We start from the raw sequence: 22,855 nt of genomic DNA, 5'->3' as shown, positions 1-22,855 counted from the left end.
GGATAGCTGGTGAATTCTGGGGATTTAGGGCATGATCCCTATAGCCCTTATTCATGCAAGCTGTTCCACTGGCTTCAAGGGGATTACTCGCCAAATGAGAGAGGATTTCAGGACAAGACCATGAAGGGTTTCTTTGCAGCCTGTGCTATATATCCTCCAAAACATGGGGCTGGGGTTCTGCTTTTTGTTGGGTGGATCTAGGTGACCTTTTTCAAATCTGGCTGTTTGAAGTTAAGCTTCTAAATTCATGTGTTTTGGTATTATTTAGACTCCTAAATAATAGTGGACTAACTTTCAGAAATGCTGAACTCTGAAGTCAATACAAGCTGCAGTTGCACTGAACCTTTGAATATCTGGCTGCTTTACATAGGTTTGAGAGCCTATTGGGAAAGAGAACTTAGTGTCTGATGTTAAAGCATTGGGCTATAAATGCTACTGAAAGAAAAAGGTGCATGTGCGTGTTAGCTCTTACACTAACCCTGTGTATCCAAGTTTGAAAACTTTGACCATGTGGTTTTTATATGAATTAATGCAGTCTTTGAGCCTGTAACAAGACACAGTAAAACTGTGCTAAACTGCTGTATAGCCTTCACCAAGTCACTCTGCATTTTAGTCTCATCTTCAAAAAGTAAAGTATAATGTTTGTATAAATTCTGTGCATTTAGGTAGTATGAGCAGTGAAGAACCATGGCTCTTAGTCTAAATAACCTAAATCTATTCTGGGATATTGGAAACGGTATATAATCTGAAAATGTTCAAAAATCATGTTTGGTTTTGATTTAATTGGGGTTATTTTAAAAAGCCCTCAGGATTTTAGAGAATACTCAGTTCACATTTTCAGTCTTTATTCTGAAACTTTGAGGGCTATTTTTTTTTTTTTAATTAAAGTAAATCACTTGTTTACAGAAGCTGGAGCTTCAGCTATCACAAGATCTGAGAATACTGAAAAAGAAGGGCACTAAATACAATGACATGTTGACATCTTAGTCATGACCAGAAGCTATCAGCTGATGGTCTTCCCCTGAAATGAATGTAGTTGCCTTGCTACATTCAGAGCAGAGGTTGGCAACCTACAGGCTTGTTAGCTGGATGCAGCCCTTGGACATGGGGCTCTGGTGGTTTTTGGCAGCGATTGCTTTATCCCAGTGCCACTGTGGGGAGAAGCAGTGGCTGTGGGAGGTCTCCTTGTGCCACTGCAGAGAGAAGCAGTGGCTGCTGGACCTTTCCTTGCAATGTTGCGGTTAGAAAAAGCAGCAATGGCTAAAGCTGGGTCTTAGCATGCACCTGAGTGCCCACCTCCAACCCAAATTTCAGCCCGCAGACAGAAAAGATTGCCAACTGCTGGGCTAGAGGATGTGTATCCATATTGTACAAACCACTACGCTCACAGTCCCTCTTAGCATGGAGACCAAGGATTTGAGCATGGAGAGCGAACTGTCCTTCTAGCTCAGGAACTGGTCTTTCCTGGTTGACTAGAAAAGTAAAGGGGTGGGTGGGTAGGGGCCAACTGCATGGCTCACATTTTTTTACTGTTCTGAGATATTCCATAGCCCTTGAATTCTAAAGGAGCTCCAGAAGGTCAGTGTCCTTCTGACATTGGTGATTCAAAGTGAATTCAGTACAGATATTGGCAGAATGTGCTGTGGGTCTCCATGGGCATTTAAATGGCAGACTTCAGTTTTCAGTCTGGCACTCTCCTAAGCAGTACATTTAGGAGGGGAATGAGCTGGTGTCATCCTCTAGCTGAAATACTATTTGCAATTTAGAATTGGAAAGATTTATGTAACACAGTATGATCAGTTTGGCAGCAATTTGGGGCAAGTTTGGCATAGAAAGTGACCATACCGGTTCCTCCACCAGTTCTTCCTCCACTTATGTGAAGTATCAAGAATTCATTTTTTCCATTTGTATTATTTGTGTTTATAGATCTTAAAAATAAAAAATAGTTTAGAAATAGTTTATCCTATTGTCTAGTACATTGTAAGCTAAAAATGAATTGAACTTTTGCTTCAGACTTTTTTGTCCTACTAAAGGTGGCTCTTCTTATGAAAGAAGAAATAGAAGAAAGATTATGACGGATGATCTAGTTCGGGATGGTCCTGCTTGGAGCAGGGGATTGGACTAGATGACCTCCTGAGGTCCCTTCCTGATTCTATGAATAGTAATCAACCTGTGGTTTTAAAGGCTGATTTTAAAGTATTTTAAAACAAACAGCTGCCACAAGAGGGCAGCAGCTCACCAGGAACATGGAAACCCCCCACATTTTTTTTTTTTTATGTTTATTCTTATAAATCTGGTAGTAAAGTTAGTATTTAACACTCTAGAAATACAAACTAAAGCTGAATATATTATGTAAATATAAGTGTTAATTTCACATTCCTCTTCTATTATTTTTAATTGATTACATTTATTAGTGTAGCTGCTTAGACTGCTAGATGTGTCAAAAACTACTCAAATATATATATTTTTTTTTTCAGGTTACATTTCGGACAAGAATCTATCACTGTAATATTAACAGCCAAGGAGTGATTTGCCTGGACATTTTAAAAGACAACTGGAGCCCAGCACTAACTATTTCTAAAGTTCTTCTCTCCATCTGCTCACTTCTCACAGATTGCAACCCTGGTAAGTCTGTTGCAGCCTGACAGATAACATTTGTAATGTTATTGCTCACCTGGCATTTTAATAGCTCGGGCCCTGATTCTGAACTGTTCGAGTCGAAAGGAACTGTGGTGTTTACTGCATTGCGCATAGCAGCATCAAGCTGGTGATTAGAACTTCTGTATGCTCAAGGTCACCTGAGTACTCTGTTGCCTTCAGCGGATAATAGAAGTTTGTTTGATACTTTGTATGTCGGTAGGATAGATCTGTTCCTAAGCTGCCCTATAAAAAAGCAGCAAAAAAGCTTAGATCCTCATCCTGTCAGTGAAAAATCCAGCTAAAAGAAATGGTGTTTTTAATGGTCTGCACTAATGCAGACATCTTGAGTTACAGTAAATTGATAATGAAATATCTAAAAAAAAAATCTTCCAGAATAAAAAATGATGAAAATAAATAGGGCCAGCAGCTTACTTGCAGGATTCAGTTCAGATGTATACAGTGTTATTCAGGAACATAGATATAGATGAAGAAAATATGTATATTAGTGGGCTCCAGCAGCCTCTGCGTCTCGTGTATCAGTGTCCCTGCACTTCAAAATGGTGGCAGAGGTGCTTTAACTAACGCTTGTTCAATGAGCTTTAGTTAAAGCACCCCTGCCACTGTTTTGAAGTGCAGTGACAACGTGTAGAGGGTGCACATGCACCCCCTCAGAGCGCCGGTGCACTCCCTGACTGGCCATGCTCGCCACTTAGGTGATGGGGGGGGGGCAGGTGGGAGTGCTGGTGCCCCCTTGCAAGCGCCAGCCAGGGAGTGGGAGCACCGTGGTACTCCCAGAAGCATCTGCAGCGGTCAGCTGCCTCAGTCAGCTGCAGGGGGACCCCCCCAGTTAACAAGATTGGCCATGGGGACCCCCCCTCAGTCACTGACTGGTTGCTGTGGGGGCATGTACCACCCCCCTGCCCCTCCCCCCCCCACAAGTAAGGCAACACCAGTCGCCCATGAGCATGGGGATGCTGATGCACGAGATGCTGTAAGCACTAATTACAGCAGCTCTGAGCTGCTCTAAAGCATGCCCCCCACCTCCTGGAACAGGTGTAAAAAATAAATAAATAAATAAAAATGCCCAGAGTGTTTAAGCGGTATTCTTTTTCTTTTCCAGCTGACCCCCTGGTTGGAAGTATTGCCACTCAGTATATGACAAACAGAGCAGAGCACGACAGAATGGCCAGACAGTGGACCAAGAGATATGCTACATAAATTGGATTTTTGTCAAACTCTTACATTATTTGTCTGTGATGGAAAGAGCTGCTTATGATTTTGAAGGGGTGGGGGGCAGGGGTGGGTGCTGGTAAAGAGTAGGGTATTTCTATAACAGATTTTATTCAGTCTTTTATTTCCTAAGATTTTGTTGTTGTAACTTAAGGTATCTTGCTACAGTAGACAGCTAGAATTGGGAATAGCATATTTTAAGACTGTCATTAGTTCAGCAATATTAGCTCACATATAGTACCGAGAAGAATGTAAACTTCTTAGACATCTTTTGGTTCAGTTGCTTAAGATATGTATAAGATTAAACAGCTTAATTTTGTACAGGTACATATGTTGACATTTATGTAAAAGTTCTTTCAAGACTACACTTTTTTTTTTTTTTTGTAAAAAGATGTGGGGATTGTGTCCCCTCGGGAGGGCACGTTGGTATTTAACAAATCCTTTTAAAAGACTGTCATCTCATGATGTGATATGGAGGAGTGGATATATGGCCTCATATAGGAAATGAGAAGTAGTTAATGTATTATTTTATAAGCCAATCTACCTTTGTGAAAAGAATAAAGGTTTTAATCAGGACTTATGGCAACCTGTAGTGAAATACCTTAAGCTGTTTAACTGTAAGGCGTGGAGTAGGAGTCACTCAGTGGATTGGTTGTATGTCGTGGGCTACTTAAGTCTGCATTTGTTACTGTGCTAATAAAAAATGTAAAAAAAATGACTTCAGCTGAGTCATCTGTTTTGTCATGTTACCTAAACCAGAGGAATCAGGGAATGGGGCGGAAGGGAGGGGGTCTGTAGTTAATGCCACCTACCACTTCCATTTTGGGGAGGCATTCCTAGATGGGTATGTTCTGATACCACAGGAATTTTCTGGCTGTATACTGTGAACCTAAAATGGTCCCCATGACATCCCTGTCCCCATACTCCTGAATCTTCCATTCCTTTTATCTTTCGATTTTCCTGCAACATTGGTTTTGGAGCTCTGCTGTTTAACTGGATATGCAGTGTCTACAGTTGGAAAGGTGTGGGGTACTAAGGAAGGGCAGCAGATTAGGAGAGTTATCCATCTGCAACAACAGTAATGGGTAAGCTGTGCTCCTAGTTGAAGGGAGAAGAGCAGACTGAGGGGGAGAGAGCATGGTAGCATGAAACAAAGAAAGAACAAAAAGCATGGAACTTGTGAAGCGAGTGGTGGAGACTAAAAGAGCTTCAGATTCATTCCTGAGGATGCACTGGATACACATTCAGCAATGCTACTTGAAATTACAGACCCTTCATTCTTAGCCACCCATTGACAGCAAAGTGGATGAATAAGGGTGGTAGAGTTAAGATTATTTTTAATATGAACTGCTATATTTTTACATTTCTACATTGCTTAACATACAATTGAATATTCATCTGTCTTTCATGCTTCATTACCATACTTTTAATTGGTAATGTTTTAAACTCCTAAATTATGATGAATTTAACGCTTCACTTCGTCTCCAGAACCTACATTTGTTAGTACTGTGGTTACTACATTAGTAACATCCACACAGAAATCAGGTTTAGATACTAATTAAGACTCAACCCATGCAGGCTCGAAGCCAGCCTTTAGGCTCAGCCTGGAAAGTGGTGGTGCACATTGACATTGTTTCAGAAGCTCTGCAAAGAAGTAACTCTTAAATGCAGTTCTTCCCCTACAGTGAGTCAGACAGCAAGTTCACCTCCCTCTTCCCACCATATGTGCAACTAGCCTCTGACTGGTGGGAACTGATTCAAGGCTCATACTACCCCCTGCTCATTTGCTCACAGGATGGAACTACATCCCCTCCCATCCCCTCCCTGCAGAGCTGTAATCTGAGCAGCCTTCACTGAGCAAAGAGATTAATAGCTGCAAGAGAAGAACTGGACTCTGCTTTATCATAGACTCAAAAGGAGAGATGGCACATGCCACTCCTGCCCCTTCCTTGCTGCTCACCTAGTGCTCACTGCTCCCAGGAATTTGCCAATTCTGTATTGAAGCTGAAATGCACTGCAAACTTTGCTCTCACCCAATACCAGCTGTTGTCTGGCTCAGTTACATGACTGGGTAACTAGGCATGGGACTGCGGTATTCAGAAAGGACACCAGACTTTTGTGATGAAAAGGCAGTAGAATAAACCCCTAAAAGAAAGGGGTATTTTTTTTCAAAACCCCAGACAATCCCAGAAACCAGTTTGACCAAATAAAAAGGTGCAGAATTTTTATAGCTTGTGTGGTACTGCATCCCTTGTTAGTCACACTGTCCAATCCCTGTTCCCTTGTCCCTTTATTAGAAGCTAGTTGCATGTGTCCAAGTAGAGCGGCAACTATGATGCTGATGGAAAACTGACACCAGAAGCCACTTGGCTGCCTCCTGGCACTGAAGGGGACCAACAGTGGAAATCCCAGTAAGGATGAGAATGCCATGCAGTGTACTTCTTACAAACCTTTGCAGCCCTCCATATGATTCAGGGGCCACAGTACAGCCTTAGGTAGGGTAGTTGCTCAATAATTCTGTCCACTCCCATAAGCCTTTCACAATAATGTGAGCCTCTTGGATTTAGCACAGGGTGTCAAACATTCTGCCCTTCAGCACATGGAGCTGCCTGCTCCAGTACTGGTGAGCTAGAGTAGCTGGAGGCACATCCTGCCATAGAACTCAGGGTCCCTGGGCTCTGCTGGCCAGGGCCTTCAGGAACATAACCTTGCTTGCCAGCAGCTGCTTGCCACCACCACAGCAAGTGGCTGCTTGCCCTCCTGCTGCCAGCCCATACTGGATCTGCTGCATTTGCCAGCCCTGCAAGTCGCCCTACATTGGATCTATCCCACAAGATGCCCTGCGATCCAAATCCAAACTGGGGCACCCCCTCTACAGGTGCAGGTAAAGGCACAATGGGATCTAATGCCCAATTCACACAATCATGCCTCCTGTCATGCCTGATCTCAGGCTCCCCCTGCACTGGCAGGAAGCAGTCTCCTGTAGTTAGGAGCCCCACACACCCCGATTGAGGGGCTCCCTGCTCCAGAGGCAACCCACACACCCTACTACAAAAATCTCCCAACCTTGGCTGTGCAGGGAAACCCCTGCGGCTGGAGAATCTCCCCTACAGCCATCTTCCAGCCCCAGGAGTTTCCCATATCCCCAGGCCTTAGGGACAGAGGGTGCAGGAAACCCCTGGACCCTGGGATCACACCTGCTATGATCCCTAGGGCTCAAGGGTTTTTTGCTGGGCAGGGTACACCCCTGTGGCTGGGAGCCCTGTGTCAGCTGACAGGGCTCCCAGCAGCAGGGGAGGTGCTGCTGCACATACAAATTAAAGCTCACTAGAAACCAGCTATAAAGTTAGTACACATTTTTGAGGTCTAACTTTATAGCTAGTTGGAGCTTTTTATGGCGTGATAGCTACTTTGCACATGTTGCTTGTCTCCAGGTAATTGCGCAATTAACACAGCTACAGTATGGAAGAAATTGAGAATCACTGTTATAGAGCAACAAGTCATGTCCCTATCCCAAATGGACTGCAGAGTTTGGTAGCCTTCTGCACAGGGAGATGCACTGAGTTCACATGCAATCATCAGGAAACTGAGAAGCAGTGTTCTACTGTTTCCTTGCAAAGTAACTGGCTAGGCTTGAGGAGGTAGTGCCATAGTTCTTATTAGTGTTGCAATAGAAACCATTGCCAGCTTCTAAGAAAATTGCAGGAACTTGCTCATTCAAAAGGAATAGCAAATGATTGCTGACTGTTTCTCTTGTCATAGTTCTTGAGTTCAAACAGTGATCCTGAACAACCAAGTTGAGCAAGGGGAAGAGCAGGTTGATCTAAATGCACTATAAAGACTTGAATCATTTGGTAAATTGTTCTCTCATTACTAACTGTGACATCATTCAGACTCTGCCTTATGTTGATACCATTTCATAGCAGAACAGTGCTGAAGACACCTGGTTTGGATGTTTAAAGCAGCTAGCTAGTTTTAACATGTCAAAATACTGATTAGTCTCACTGTACTATCATGATTTGACATTGTGCTGCTTAAATTATCATGTAAGATTACTGGAAGAATGGCAAACCTTGCTCTTCAGTTTATTTTCCATACACAAAGAGCATCAGCTTGTATGATCAGAATCAAAGACTCCTTGATTTTTTTGTCTCTATGGAAATGGCCTTTCTGGTGTAGTTTTGCTCTTGTTTGCTATTTTCAATTGTTCCTATTGCTGACAGGTACAAATGGAAGAGAAGACTCCTGCAGCACAGGCTGGTCCACTTGGAGGGTCACATTCAGGATGATGTGCACCTGCTTATGGCCAAGGGTTTTGCAGAGCCCTCCTGGTGAGAAGTTTGCATCTAGATGTCTGGCTAGAAGGAGCAGATATTATACTCTTTATTCCCTTGCCAGAAAATGCTTCATACTGTTCTTTTTCTGGGCTTTCACTGCATTCAGAATGTGAGCTACCAAAATTTTTCTATAGTGGATTGCAGCCCTTCCAGAAGTTTAAGCCTCGTTATATCACATATTCTGTCAGTGAAGGTGTCAGCAATATAAACATGACCAGTATGTGCTGACAAGTCAGTTTTTGCTTCAGTTAATGGCCAAAATAGAAGGAAAACAGAGCGACAGCCATGCTGTCCTCCACAGCAATGGACAGAATCTGTAATTGGCGCTCAAGCCTTTCTGTTTTGTTCAAAGCGTAAGCATAAAGATCACTTTCTGCATTGGGTCAAGCTTATGGAGGCCACACATGGAAGTACACATTTCAGCCTTTGAGTATTAGCATCAAGCCAGACCTAGTCTAAGATCTCTAAAGACATGCCACTGCCTCCACATACTGGTAGCAATATTCTCAATGGCCAAGCAAAGTTTGGTATTTGTAGCTTCAAGTCTCTTCCCTCTCTTGCAGGGCTGCTCTGGCCCCAGCCTCCTGAAACATCGCTGCCGTCTATGACCGCGTGTTAAAAAGTGAAAAACAGGAGCTGGACCGATACCACAGATTCTCATCCCAAACCAAACCCTTTTTTCTTTTGTTGCAGTCTGGAGCACTTTTAACTAGAGAAAGGCAAGCAAACCTACAGCTGCATGCTGGCCAGGTAGTATAATTGTAAGCTTGTTAACCTAACAGACAGGCCATGAAATGACTGTGCTTTGGGAACAGTCACTAACGTTGTGCATTTTGCTGCTAAAGCGTGCTTTAAACAGAGCTTCCTCTTATAAAGAAACCTCCACAGTGACCACTGCACCATTTTCACAAAGCCACTCTGTGTTTTTAAAACCCCAGCCACCAACTGTTTTCCAGGAAAATATTTTAAAGAAAAAACCCTTCTGTCCAGAAGCTTGCTGATTTTTAATATTGCTTCAGAAAAACCATGAGAAACAAATGGCTGAATAGGTCCTGGTCATTACTATCAGCAGTGGACAATTCAAACAGCCTTTCCTGGAAGAAGGGTTTTTAATTATCAGAGTTGTTGCCTTTGTTCTTCCTCCCAGGCAAGGGAAATGCTGATTTGTTCTGGGACTGGGAGAGTTTGCTGGTTAAAAAAGTGAAAGGCTCTATCAGCGTTCTCCGATCTGTCACAGTCACTTCCCACAGTCTCACTTTCTCAGCCTTTGCCCACTGCTGCGCTACTTCTGTTTCTACTTGTCTTTGCTCTGTGAGGTCAGTTTTGTTTCCTAAGACAACAATTGTCACCTAGAAGGAAGCAAAAATAGGAAATAAAATTATATTAAAACAGACATTCTACAACAAAAAATGTTAAACAATATGTCATACAAAAAACTAGAACTCTTGGTTCCAAAATGATACCTTTTATTAGACCAACTGGAAAATGGCAAGAAAACTGTCCTTTTCTGCAAGCTTTCAGGATCAAAGTCCCTTCGTCAGGCTCTGGGAAAAGTGTAGATGGTACAAGATGGTAAAAAGTCCCCATAGGTAGGAAATAAACTTAATTTTTGCACAGAGAGAGATGAAGATGGAAGTCTGTCCCTCTGAGAGTCTTTGTAAGCCATGTTGAGTAGCAGTTTGATGTGTTGATCAGGTAGAATTCCTTCCCTGAAGGGTGTCAGAGGGGAGGCAGGGAGGCAAAAAAAGTCATTGTAGTTCTGCAATGAAGTTTAAAATCCAAAATCGGCTGAAAGCTTGCAGAAAAGGACAAATTTCTTGCCATTTTCCAGTTGGTCTAATAAAACGTATCATTTTGGAACCAAGAGTTCTAGTTTTTTGTATGTCTTTTTGTCTCAGACCAACACAGCTACCAAGTTTACCCCTTAAACAATATGTAGCAGTTATGCAATTCAACATCTGTTCTTGTTAATGTTCATTGTGAAGTAGAAAATTCAAACCTGTGTCTCACTCTGGGCATTCATAATGTGTTACTCAACCCAAGTCTACACACATCTGAGTTCCACGAGCATACCTGTTACGAGCCTACTCCTCTAGTCAATTTTACCTTCACCTAATGCAAACTAGTTACACTGCCACCCAGTTGCCAAGAGCTTTAATAGCACCTGCAGCAGGCAACCTATTTGGGGCAGCTGGCTATGTGTCTGCTCCTAGCTTTGGAGTAAGATGAGAAGTGGGAATAAATTACTTCACAGCAATCGCGTCATGCATCCACACCCAGGCCAAGTCAAATGCTACATGTTTCCCAGGGGGGAAAATATACAGCTCAACTCTTTGTTTGGGATTTGAGATTTGTCTTGCACTTGTGTTGTCATATACGAATGACAGAGTCATATTCATACTCTCCAAATCAGAACAGCAATTTTACATCCACTCAGGTGAGTAACAACAGATGGTGTCATGCAGCAGAGAGCAGTGCAGCCTCCTGCTTTGAATCCCAAATAAAGGGAGCACAAGGAAACATGTTACTGGTTGATGTTACTACAGGCATTAGCACTCTTCGGAAGCATAGCCCCTGCAAGTCTTGCTTGTATGCGAAGACCAATATAGTTTCAGTGGAATTTAGATTAGGCTCTTGCAGTGGTTTGCAGTCTAAACATAGTGTTAGGGCAGGAAAGGCTGAAAGCAGAAATGACTACTTCAAATTACTAGTACTGTTTAAACTTGTACATTTAAGCCTAAAAACATTAAGTTGTTCACTTGAATAATTTCACATTTTAGTAACAAGCAAGGAAATCTGTCTGTACTTACACTAAGCACTCTAATCCCTGCTAGGTGTTCTCTGCGGACCCAACTCAAGCCTCCTACTACAACCTGTTAATTCTAACTCTCTCCTGATGCTTTATTTTCCCATTCCTCCTCCCACCACCAGCAGTTTTCAGTGTAGCCAAGCCCAACTATACTTTCCCGTTCAACAGACTGACTCTGGGATGCTTTATGCCTCCTGTTTTCTTCCCAACAGAGCGTGACTCTTCAGTTTCTTAGAACAGAAGAGTTTTCTTGCCTTACACTCTGTTCCTCAGACATTCCTTTTTGACAACATCAAGACTGCTGCTTTATCAGCAAAAAAAGACAACTATTGTTCACAGTATGGTGCCAGGCAGTATGTGTCAGGGCCCTCAGACATGCCTCTGCTCCACCCACGCTACCTCCTAGACCAGAAGCAGTACATCTGCATTCACACAAGTGCTGCTAGCAAGCTAATTGGCACTGCTAAGTGAGACTACCATTTATCCCATCCAAAGCCACCTCCACATTGCTCCTCTCAGATAAGCAACAGAGGTATACATCTGAAAGCACCTCTCCCTGGCATGCTGTACACTATTGTAGACATAGAATTATTTTAACTTTTATTGTGCAGGTCACCAGTTCATCTGTGTAATTCTTAGCCAAGATCACAATCTTTCATCGCTCATAGAGTTAAAGCAAAAGCAGCCAATATGTGGTTTTATCAGCCCAGAAAACAGAGGAGAAGGGAGGAGAGGGAATACAAAAACACAGATTACAATGCCTCTATTTAACATCTTCTGCAACCAACTCAGGAAATAAAATACTCAGCAGTGGTCAATGGGTCTGTCACTGCATGTCATCAAGCCATTATGTGAGAAGCAAGGGTTTGTTTGGGGGAGTGTGTAGAGATCGTTTATTGGACCAACTGCATAGTTGGGAGAGAGATTAGATAAGCTCTTGGGCACGAAGTACTCCAGCTTGTCTAGCATCTTTGCCAACTATAGTTTGTCCAAAAAAATATATCATCAAAAACCCTTGCTTCTGACGTATTTCCTGGACCATCATAACTACAACACTCCAACCTGTCAAGCGATTAGCCTGTCCTCCCCTACCCCCATTATGATTTAAGTATTAAATAAGCTGTTTTGCATTCACTAGTATGACAGCTACTTAGTGTTATTCAATTAACTTCCCACATACGTTTTTTTAAATGACTGAAGTTTTGTTTTAGTGTCCTATAAAGCTGTTTAGCAGGGAGAAAAGAAAATGGTAAACATTAGTGCCCTGTGCAGATGATATTTGGCTAGTGGTGCTGAAACAATTTATCAGTTGAGAACACTAGCTGTTTCCTAAAGGGAAAACACGGCAGTCGTTTCACACAGCAGAACCAATTTTACAGACACATCAAAATACATTAGAGCCTCCCTGGTAATTAACTAATGTCTAGGAAACCCACTGTCAATTAGAGCATTTGGTAAACTAACAAGTACAGCTAAAAACAAAAATTGTTTACATTTATTATTGTGTGCTTTAATTTTTGGTGTGAATACCAGAACTATTTATAAATTATACTATTATCCATTAAGTAAAGTATCATTAAGCAGGGTCTCCCTTCAACTATTTAGCTCTTGCTCAGAAATTAGGGCAAAATATCCCTTTTGTGCAAGTTAAATAGCACATGAGATTTTCCCAAGAGGAAGCTTTCCTGCACAGGAGATCATCCAAGATTGTGAGAAAACCTGCTTTTCTTTGTATGCTAGTTTTGTTTCATAACTTAAGTTCCTAGTAGACATAGTCAAGAAATTATTAAGGCATTGAGCTTTTACCTCTTTTTTGTCTCTAAACGCATCAATCTCTCTTTTGAGTAGTTCTACTCTCTGGAAGGATTCAAGGCTGTTCACAGCATACACAAGAACAAAGCCATCAGCAAGAGAGATGTAATGCTTTGGCAGTTCTACTTCTTCTTCCAGACCTCTAGTGTCGTAAAGGCGTAACTGTTCCTTTACTCCTCGATCCGTTTCAACTGAAGCCAAATATACATCTTCCAGTGTTGCACCCTCTTCCAGGCCTGCTGTTTTAACAAAGAGGAGTTATTGCTTAGGCTAAAATCTGTAAAGTAATGGCATAAATATTTAGCCATACTGCAGTAAAACCATTCACGTTTATGACTTTCAGTAGTGCATTTCAATCTCTTGTAAATATTGTTTTTGGATGAATTGACCAGACTTTTAATTCAGACCCTTTTGACTTTTGAATTCAGACCCCTCAGTCAAGATTTTATTCATGGAAAAACAGTATGGATAGTTACAAAAAAAACACACATATCCAGGATATGAATGTGTGTGATTGTATGCTATGACTTTTCATGGGCATAAATTTACGATGACATAACTTGCATGACCGTCCCACAGGTTTCTCAAACCGTGCCCACCCACTACGTAAGAAATGAGCTAAGTATGCGATGTGCTGGCCTTGCTGCAGAGGAGCCAGCGTCTGTCTTCAGGCACCGTAACCAAGCTCCCTCTGGCATCAGAGGCTAGCATCCTTCAGCTTAGAGTTGTACATTAATCCATAAGTGGAGGCACAGAGAAGCATGCTTGAAGTCAGTGGGACTACATGTGAGGTTACCAGCCAACAGGTGGAATGGGGACACATGATACTACAAGTAACAAGGCTGAGGAACGCTTAAGCCCGGACATTATGTAAGTTGAGGAGAGAGGGGAATCTGATTTCCTGCTTTTAGAACCAGCTTCAAGTTGTCAAACAAACCTTGTACTACTTGCATTTTTGTCTCCCTTGAACAATTAGGTATATGCACTTTTTTTGTTTGTATAGGGTTAGTCCTCATGGGTACTGGCTTTGTTTGTTTTTAAGGCAGACAATATTGACACATTGTTTCAGAAAACACTAGGGACTGTCTGGACTATGAAAATAAGGATTTTACAATGTTCAGTGACACTATTCAAAACACTTCAGACTGAAAAGCTGAAGCATTCTACCCCCACATATGCTGGTTATTTCCTTAGCTGCATGCAACATTAGTTTGCAGAAAAGAAATACTATTAGCTTTCCTTGCCTGCATTTCATCTCCCTCCACCTCATCCTCCTTCCCCCTTGTAGTCTTCATAAATCAAACTCCCATTAGGTTCACGGCAAACTCTGACCAGACAAATTTATCTTGCCTCCAAATATAGCCATGCTGATGTGAAGGCACAAAACTAATAATAGGGAAGACTGGAAAAAGTGAATAAAGAGGGAGAGTGTAAAATAAAGACGTAGATCTGATTCAGAAAAGTGGTAGCTAAAGAAATTGAAGGCATTTTTAAATACAGCTGAACAGTAATGGTTCTCTTGCTCTCTGTCTCCAGTCACATTGTACAGAGATGCGCATAAGATTTAGCGTCGCTAATCGTTATACCAGCAAAAAGGAAAAGACCCTAAACAGTTAAAATCTCTTTAAAAAAAAAAGTAATAAAGCTCATCTTAAAGTTCTCTACTAAGATAGTTTACACAGGTTATTATCACCTTGATGCTATACTTCAATGCATGGATCTTGAAAACTTATCCACGTGCTTCTGTGGAAATTTCTCCCAGCCATCAAAGCAGCAACAGGACATGCCTGGGCTAACATACAGAATGGCAAAGGGAGAGAATGAAAACTAACAAAATAAAGTTTTATGGTGGAAGGCTAGGACTGTGGGAACAAGTGTACATGGAAATGGAATAAGGATCTCTTTTGGTCATAGGAATTTGCATATCACTAGTGCCAGCAATGGGCTAAACATATCCAGTGTGCAAATGGCACCCTACATGCTGCTCATACAGAGGACTTAAATGGCAGATAGGCATGATGCTGACTGTTCAGACAGGGAAAGGGATTTCATCAGGTTAAAGTAATTCACCTCTGATAATACAGTGGAAACCGTGTTGCTAACAATGTTCACAGTTGCAGTTAGTTCTATCCCCTTGTACAGTGTGTACCAACCAGCACCAAAAATTATGAGAGAATGGAAAGGCATTAGTTACTTGGCTTAAGTTTTAGGCAAGGATGAACTACATTGCTGGGATCATACAAGAACGTGGGCAAATTTAATCCACTGCATGGCTAAGACTGCTGGAGTTTGATGTTAGTGATTTTTATTAATTTAGATTTAAGATGAAATGACTGTACACTGGGGAATCCCAGAGCATGCATGGAGCTGGAATGACCTTTGCAGGATTTGGTTCAACTCAATCCAGGATTGCAGGATCAAGTAGAAGCAAACAAAGGCCAAAGGAGTATTATCCTCACTGATTTAGTCTAATATTGTAACCCACAGTTCCATGCATTTAAAACAATTTTTGTCATTAGACTGGAAGAATGGTCACAGCTTTGTCCGAAAAGCAGTTCCGGGTTAAAAACAGAGCTAGCGCTGCACAAGTCAGATACAATAACTCATGGATAGTCACTCTCTGCACACTTAAGGTTTGCCAAACCGAAATCCTAACCAAAATCAAAAAACCATCCTTGGTGCTTGAAACTTAAGTTCCAAGTCTGAAGACAAATTCAGGAAGATTCTGTCTAATCAGAGGTTCAGTTGCAATAGTTTTCCAGGTTCTTCACTGGAAATACACCCTGAGCACAGTGGGGTTTCTTTTGTAGTCAGAAGGCAGAGATAAGGAAAGCAGAATTGTCAGCAGAAGAAAGGATGAGTGTTTCAGTTCTCATAGGCAGTAAGCTGTGGCAGAGATAGAGGCACCACAAGCATTTCCAGGTACAGGAATGATTTCTGGCTAAGCCATCAATTCACAGAGAAGTCATTTAAAAAAACAACTTTCCAGATGTCCCATATGGAGAAATCCAGCAGTCAACTTTCCCATTTGCTCTCTCAAGGTAAGTCAGGCTGAGGAGCACCAAGTGATGTGTAATTCACTCTCTACCTACCTCCTCTTGGGTGAAGTGTTCACTGCCTCAACCAGAAAGAGAGCTGGGAACAAAGCTGAGGAGAGAGGAAAACAGAGACTGACCCTTTCCCACTTCCATACACAATGGATAAGGAGGCTGAGGAACAGTACAAAACCTGGCTGTGGTGTAATCTGGGAACTGAACTCCTGTCACCTGTTTTCTCCTGTCAGCTATCACAAATGATAGCTGAAAAAAGAGCTTGCAATTTGGCCTGAAGGTAGATGAGGGATTTTCTACTATGTTAAAAAGTATTATTTGTAAATCCAGTGAGATTTAGTGTGCATTAAAGAGCATTTATTAAATGTACAGTTAAATGTAAAGGAGGTGCATCTCAGAGAAGGTCCCTCCTGTTACATAAGCATTTAACGAGTAGCTCCATAAATAGCTCTCATCAGCTGCACTTGACTTTCTTCCTGCCTCAGTTACTAACAGCAGCTAAGAACAGGAAGTAATTAACGGCAGTACGATAAGCATCACCTTCTTAGCCATCCTGTTCAGACACTGGTGCTAACCAGCTCATTCAGAGCAAGTCAGATGGGAGATGAACAAACCGAAACCTTTTCCTTGCCATTGAGCTCACTGGGCCCGCTGCTCTCCCACAGCAGCTCCCAGTTATGCCAAGTGGCAGCACTCAATATGTGTATCGCTACAGCTAGAGGAGACCCCTGGTTAGCACCATGCTCCGTCCGCAGCCGGCAAGGACAGAGGCCTTCTGCTTTTGAGGAACGAAACTCATTAGTCCAAAGGTCTCAAATTGCAAATGCCCGCCTGCCCAACTTGTCCCAATCAGCCCAAGTGACAGCACCCCCTGCCCTCCCACCAGGGCACCTCTGCCCCCAGCCACCTCCCGTTACCCCTGCTCATCCAGAGCCTCCTGACAGCACCTCTTTACTGCCAACGCTGCAGAGAGCAGAAACAGGACGGCGGGAGACGGGAAGGAGCAACTGCCTGAAGCGGCAGCCGGGGACATGGAGGTTGGAGACACGGGGGGGACCTGGCGACCCCGTTGCTCAAACTGAAGCTGGCAAGAAACCAGCGAGGGAACTGCTGCGCGTTTCCAAGCAGTACGTGGCGACCTGGCCAGTTCTTTGGATAGCTGGGCAGCCACATTTTAGGCACGTGGCGATGACTCGGCACAGTCTACATTTATGGTGCAACTCGTGGGCGATCCCCCCCGCACCTGCGGTTGGACTACGTTTGTGGCATGACTGGCGGGCGGGCGGCCCCTCTGCACCTGTGCTCAGTCCGCACGTATGGCTCGATTCACCAGCCAAGGCGGCGGCGATTCCTTGGCCTGACGAGTGCGCAATACATGTAACGTGTGGCAAGGCTGGGGCGGCGCCGAGGGGGCCAGGACCCGCCGCCCCAACCCCCCGCGCTCACCGGCCGCGTGGTGCCCGTACAGCAGCTGCTCCAGCACAGCTGTCTTGCCCACGGCGGCCGCGCCGCTCACCACCACCTTGTAACCCTTCCCCATGCCCGGGCCGCGCGGGGCGCACCGGGAGGCGGAAGGTGGAGGCGGCCCCCGCCGAACTACACTTCCCAGCAGGCCCCGGGGCGGGGCAGCCCCCCCCCCCGTACTACATTTCCAAGCAGGCCCCGGGCTGGGGCGGGCGGAGGACTACATTTTCCAGCAGCCCCTGGGGCGCGGCGCCGGAAGGGAGGCGGGGCCACAAAGGGTTGTGGGAGCGCGGCTTCTTCCTTTCCGGCTTCGGGCGCCATCAGGTGAGGATCAGGCCGGTCCCGGCTGCTGCCTCTATCCGCCGCCATCACCGCCTCCGAGTGTGGGGCAGGCCCCGGCGCGGCTCCGGCCCGGCTCGGCCCGCGGCTCTCGGCGCGGCCTGGCGGGGGTGCTGGCGCCGGGCCCGCCGGGCTGGGGCGAGCGGGAGTCGAGTCGGGGAGGGCCCGGGGCGGCCTGTGTCCTTGCACCAGCGCGGAGGCGCCCAGCGGCCCTGGGTGCCAGCCGAGGGAAAGCTCTTCGCGGTGCAGGAGTTAAGTCAGGCCTCTGGGGAGGAAGCTGCTGAGAGGCGGTGACTTCCCCGAAGCTTTTCCCTAAACTCACTGGCAGATCCGCTGCATTCTGGGTGAAGCCGCTATTTGGCATGTGGCAGTAGCTAGGGTGTGCCAGGCATCCTCACGGAAAAGCAGTTTCTCTCTCAGGAGTTCAGCATGCATAAAAGCAGGGAGAGAGGCGAGCAGGCATTTGCGGTGTGGCGGCTGCCCTGCGTTTAAGCCCCTTGCGTTTCAGTTTGGTGCAGCCTGTTACACGATGTCCCCTTTGCACGTGGGTTTCCTGCGGGAGAGTCTCAAAGGGGGATAAAGGCTTGATTGCAAACTTACACAGATCTCTGATTAAACAGGTAAACAAGCATGGGCGCTTACAAGTACATCCAAGAGCTATGGAGGAAGAAGCAGTCAGATGTGATGCGTTTCCTTTTGCGTGTCCGCTGTTGGCAGTACCGCCAGTTGTCTGCCCTGCATCGAGCTCCCAGACCTACCCGGCCAGACAGAGCCCGTAGGCTGGGATACAAAGCCAAGCAAGGTAACTAGGCCTGAAGAGGTTTGCAGCTGACGCTTTAGCACTGGGGTGTGTCGCCACGGTACTTGTTAGAGTCTTTCCTAACTGAGCAGTAAGGGGTATGTGTAACTGGCAGCATGCTAGGTGTGTATGCTCTTTGGTAAGAGTTGAAAAACACCATGAAAAGTTGGGTTACAGGTAGTAACATAGCAATACAGCTGTCTACAGAAAAAGGATAGTGCTATAATTCATGCTTAATTAGCATCTAAGGAAATAATTTTGGCAAAACTGGATAATTAAGTATCTAGATAAGTAAGTTACAGAGACTGAATTCTCCTTGTTCTTGGAGATTTGAACTTCTCTCGTTTTCCTCTGCAAAGTTGGAGGTTATTATCCCAGATGAGAGCGGATCCAGGAGCTGGCACATGCTGTAAGCCACAACATCTAGCTGGGTGGAAAGTCCCCTTAAGCAAAGATGAGTGTGGACCAGAGAGGCATTCTCATGTGAAATGCCTGGCTAAGAATCCAAGCTGACTCCAGTGAAGATAAAATAATAATATCTTCAGAGGTGGACAGGACTGAGATGTGTTTGCAAAGCGCTGTGGAAAAAGACTGTCAGCTTGCAATCCTGGAAGCATTTTCGCACTTAAAAAATGAAAACAAGACCAAAAACTCTACTTAACCTTTCTAGTTTCTAATAGCTACGAAGTTCTCCAATCTGCACTCATGTTTTACTATCGGCTTAAATAATTTTTATAATTGGAAAATTATATTGTCAACAGCCCACATGTAAACTCACTTACACCAGTATTAAGGTGTGTTGTACCATATAGCTTATTTTGGTTTGGGCACTGAAGTGACCTGTGTTGTATAATGCAGTGACATACACATGGGGGGAATTTGGCTGTTTTAAGTGTTACCGTATAAAGCAGGAGCACTTCACCAAATTTTCCAGTACAAGGTTTATCTACGTTGAAGATGCTCATGAAAGCAGCTTCCACAGTAAGAGTGGAACTAGAAGTCCTGAGGGGAAAAATATTAATGTGAGGGGAAAATAAAGTCACGGTAATTGATACTTAATGAAATTCAGAAGTCTCATAATCTTTAACAAGTAACGTTTTTAAAAACACACTTTTTTTTTTAAGGTTACGTGATTTACCGTATTCGTGTTCGTCGTGGCGGTCGTAAACGCCCAGTCCCAAAGGGTGCAACATACGGTAAACCTGTGCATCATGGTGTTAATCAGCTGAAGTTTGCCCGTAGCCTGCAGTCTGTAGCAGAGGTAAGTGCCTTTCTCCAGTAGAAAGTTTTCTGCAAGTCTTGTTCTACTGATGGAGGGCACTATTCAGAACCACAGAATTCCTTTGGGAACCTAAAGGTTAGGACTACTGACACTAACAAGGCACTTGTGAGACCTTCGTACCCATGTACCTCAAGGGGCTTATTAAACTAAGTAAATGGTATTCTTGTATGTTTGGGGAAACTAGTGTGCAGAGTTCAAGTGACTTGGTAAAGTTAGTGCTCCAGGCTAATTGGACTAGGAGTATGACTTGTCATTCAGTTTTATGTTCTGATGCATTTTCATTGGTTGCAGAGACATAGTAGAACAGACCATACATGGTATTAGCCTTTTTTTATTTTATTTTTTTACAGAAGTGTTGATAGCAAAAGTTAGGCTTCGGACTCTGTGTAATTCATGACTTTACTGATCATTTTGCTTTATGTAATCCAGTATCAGAGTCTTGATTTAATTTTTTAAACTTTATATGCTGCTATATTCTTAATCTTAATTCCTTGGCAGAGAATTGCAATTGACTTGTCTCTGCGTTCAGGACTTGCCAAGAAGTAAAATTAACCATATGAAATTAAAATCATTCTAATTAGTTTAATCCAACGACACAAAGGTATCTTTGGGAAATAGAGAATCTCAGAGTACAGGAAAACGCAAATAGGCTGAAAAATCTATCCTTAAATCTAGGCCTTACAAACCACTCTTCCCCTTTGTTAGTATTTCCTGCTGTTGTCAGATATGTCTAGAAAGTAGTTTGGGGCAGGAGCTCTTTCCATGTTCCATGAAAGGGGGGGGGAAAAAATCACAAGGGCTTCTACTAGAGGTAGAAGAAGCATTTCTGCTTATTGTATGTTCTTGGCATGCCCTCTATGTAACAGGCATGACTGAGGTGTGACATCTGTACAACCACTTTTTCAAAATCAGCTTTAACTCCACATTCTGTAAGGTAACTGATGAGAAGGGACAGCTGCCTTTCTGTAGTGAGGTCATGCCAGCAAATAATAAAATACCCTTTTAGATGCAAGGAGCCTAGTGCTTTCCCCCTTTCCACTGTTTGGCTGATGCTAGACCTGTAGTTTCTCTAGGGGACTATGCGTTTTTCCTGATTTGTAGGCTGTGGTTTTTGTGTGTGTTTGTTTTTTTTAAAGGAGATTTTCTAGGCCAGAAAAAAAAATACTGTTGTGTTTTGTTTGTAGTCTGGGAAATATTTCTGAGCATGAAGTAGATTTTTTTTTTTTTTATTGGACTTCACATAATAACATGTTCTTTCCAAAATGCAAGCCTGTTCTCATTTTCAACTCATTGTTCTCAGATACTTTAAATGCTGGTCAGATTGGTGATTCCTTTGAGCAAAGGATGTGTTAACATTGAGATACTGAAACTGGTAGACAAAAAAAGCTTTTCTTTTTAGAGCAAGTAAATGTTTAATTTTTTTTTTTTTTAAGGTAAGCTCTTGGCCTTTCTTCCACAAGGCACCATAATTCTGATCGCTTTTAGAGGCTGTCCAGTTGTTTTTTTTTCCCCCCCACTTGTCTCAGGCACTAGTTTAATTTACTTCAGTTTTGTACATTTCTTGGCATAGACCATTTGTTCCGTTTTCCATTACCAAGGTTTTATCTATTGTTCTAACTTCTTATATATGTGGTAAGGGCGTGACTTGTATTTGTTGTAAACTGAGTGCCTTTTATTGCTATCTTGTCTTGGGAAAACCAAAATCTGAATACTTTTTTTAGTTCTGTTTATATTAGTAATGCTAGGTCTCCACTTGACGGAGGACTGTAGAAATGGAGTGGGATGATTTTGAAGACCATATCATTGATCTTCTGGCCTGTAGAATAGTCTCCCAAAGTAATGACAGGATTGCTTTGGTTTGGCATGCTTGCTCATGTTTAGTTTTAAAAGGAAAGTCAAATAGAGAATGATTCTGTGCTGTAAAAGAGCTTGGGGAAATCTTATGTGACCCAGTAAGTTTCTTCTACTTTTTTGTTTGAACCGGTGCTCCAGCTCTTTCAGTCCTATATTAAATGAGAGGACCTTGTACTCTAAACAGAGAAGGCATCAGACAACCATGGGAGTTTGGAAAATGGAGAAAGATTTATTAAATGCCAGTTTATTCCCTATAGTGCATTTTGTGTATCTTCTGGTAAAGCAGTAGTGTCCAGATTAATGAAGCTTCCTCCACTTTCTTCGGGAGACTGTTCAGCAACCTAGTGCATCTCCAGCAGTCCGCTAACATTCATTTTAATCACCTGGTTTAAAATCCTGCATTGGCTTCCTGTCTCATGTTCATATTCTGTTTACTGAGCCTGTTATTTAGGCACATCACTTTCAGCTTGTCTGTAGCACTCATATTCGCTATCCTTCTTGCTGATCATCTCCTTAAACTTTTCTTTTTACCTTTCTAGGAACGGGCTGGCCGCCACTGTGGAGCTCTGAGAGTATTGAACTCCTACTGGGTGGGTGAAGATTCCACCTATAAATTCTTTGAGGTTATCCTGATTGATCCATTCCATAAGGCAATCAGACGCAACCCTGATACCCAATGGATCACCAAACCAGTCCACAAACACAGAGAGATGCGTGGGCTGACATCAGCTGGCAGAAAGAGTCGTGGTCTTGGCAAGGGCCACAAATTCCATCACACTATTGGTGGCTCTCGCCGTGCTGCCTGGAGAAGACGCAATACCCTGCAGCTCCACCGTTATCGTTAATCTTTGCACTTGTAAATTTCACAATATAATAAAGCCCATGAAAAGGGATTTTGAATAAAGCCCGTGAGAGAGGATCTCTGTGTCTGTGTGGTTGTATTCTCAGCAAGGACCTAATTGTGCTTTTTTATTTAAAAAGAGAAATTAACTTAGTGATTATGTGTTAGAATGACATTTCGGGCATTGAACTCTTAATTACAAGTAGGCAGAGCAAAGCAAGCTTCTCATAGATTCATAGATGTTGGGGTCGGAAGGAACCTCAATAGATCATCGTGTCCAACCCCCTGCATAGGCAGGAAAGAGTGCTGGGTTTAGATGACCCCAGCTAGATGCGTATCTAACCTCCTCTTGAAGACCCTCAGGGTAGGGGAGAGCATCACCTCCCTTGGGAGCCCGT

The 22,855-nt window shown here is 43.4% G+C and overlaps 3 protein-coding genes across 7 annotated transcripts in view; 2 read left to right on the top strand and 1 right to left on the bottom strand.

The window, feature by feature from the left end:
* Positions 1-4,588, top strand: part of UBE2E1 (ubiquitin conjugating enzyme E2 E1) — a 67,267-nt gene extending 62,679 nt beyond the window's left edge. For all 4 annotated transcript variants that reach the window (XM_019498030.2, XM_014603178.3, XM_014603181.3 and 1 more), the window contains 2 exons: positions 2,478-2,625; positions 3,761-4,588. In XM_019498030.2, the coding sequence (XP_019353575.1) occupies positions 2,478-2,625; positions 3,761-3,858 (246 nt within the window). In that variant the 3' untranslated portion in view covers positions 3,859-4,588. The remainder of the gene's footprint in view (positions 1-2,477; positions 2,626-3,760) is intronic.
* Positions 4,589-9,187: 4,599 nt separating this feature from the next.
* NKIRAS1 (NFKB inhibitor interacting Ras like 1) lies at positions 9,188-17,465 on the bottom strand. 2 transcript variants are annotated; one of them, XM_006271841.4, is made up of 3 exons: positions 17,325-17,465; positions 12,823-13,064; positions 9,188-9,556 (listed from the first exon to the last, which is right to left on the bottom strand). In XM_006271841.4, the coding sequence occupies exons 1-3, from the start codon at positions 17,416-17,418 to the stop codon at positions 9,317-9,319; spliced, it is 576 nt and encodes a 191-aa protein (XP_006271903.1). In that variant the 5' UTR covers positions 17,419-17,465; the 3' UTR covers positions 9,188-9,316. The 2 variants fall into 2 exon arrangements, with proteins under 2 accessions (XP_006271903.1, XP_014458541.1); XM_014603055.3 differs by having other exon boundaries at positions 12,823-13,067; positions 17,325-17,464.
* A 131-nt stretch (positions 17,466-17,596) lies between these two features.
* RPL15 (ribosomal protein L15) lies at positions 17,597-22,535 on the top strand. Its single transcript, XM_006271842.4, has 4 exons — positions 17,597-17,666; positions 18,302-18,483; positions 19,605-19,741; positions 22,156-22,535. Exons 2-4 carry the CDS (start codon positions 18,312-18,314, stop codon positions 22,459-22,461), a joined length of 615 nt encoding a protein of 204 aa, XP_006271904.1. The 5' UTR covers positions 17,597-17,666; positions 18,302-18,311; the 3' UTR covers positions 22,462-22,535.
* Positions 22,536-22,855: the final 320 nt, after the last annotated feature.

This window comes from Alligator mississippiensis, chromosome 5 (genome assembly GCF_030867095.1).
Source record: "Alligator mississippiensis isolate rAllMis1 chromosome 5, rAllMis1, whole genome shotgun sequence".
In the NCBI taxonomy this organism is placed as follows: domain Eukaryota; kingdom Metazoa; phylum Chordata; order Crocodylia; family Alligatoridae; genus Alligator; species Alligator mississippiensis.
The sequence above is the reverse complement of the archived record's forward strand: the minus strand, read 5'-3'. Positions and strand labels throughout refer to the sequence as shown.

Excerpts from the sequence above, each read along its gene's own strand:
- NKIRAS1 (XM_014603055.3), bottom strand. The coding sequence starts at position 17,418 with ATGGGGAAGGGTTACAAGGTGGTGGTGAGCGGCGCGGCCGCCGTGGGC. Across the intron at positions 13,068-17,324 it reads GTACGGGCACCACGCGGCCG|CAGGCCTGGAAGAGGGTGCA; the intron begins GTGAGCGCGGGG and ends TTGTTAAAACAG. Across the intron at positions 9,557-12,822 it reads CGTTTAGAGACAAAAAAGAG|GTGACAATTGTTGTCTTAGG; the intron begins GTAAAAGCTCAA and ends GCTTCCTTCTAG.
- RPL15 (XM_006271842.4), top strand. The coding sequence starts at position 18,312 with ATGGGCGCTTACAAGTACATCCAAGAGCTATGGAGGAAGAAGCAGTCA. Across the intron at positions 18,484-19,604 it reads GGGATACAAAGCCAAGCAAG|GTTACGTGATTTACCGTATT; the intron begins GTAACTAGGCCT and ends TTTTTTTTTAAG. Across the intron at positions 19,742-22,155 it reads GCCTGCAGTCTGTAGCAGAG|GAACGGGCTGGCCGCCACTG; the intron begins GTAAGTGCCTTT and ends TTACCTTTCTAG.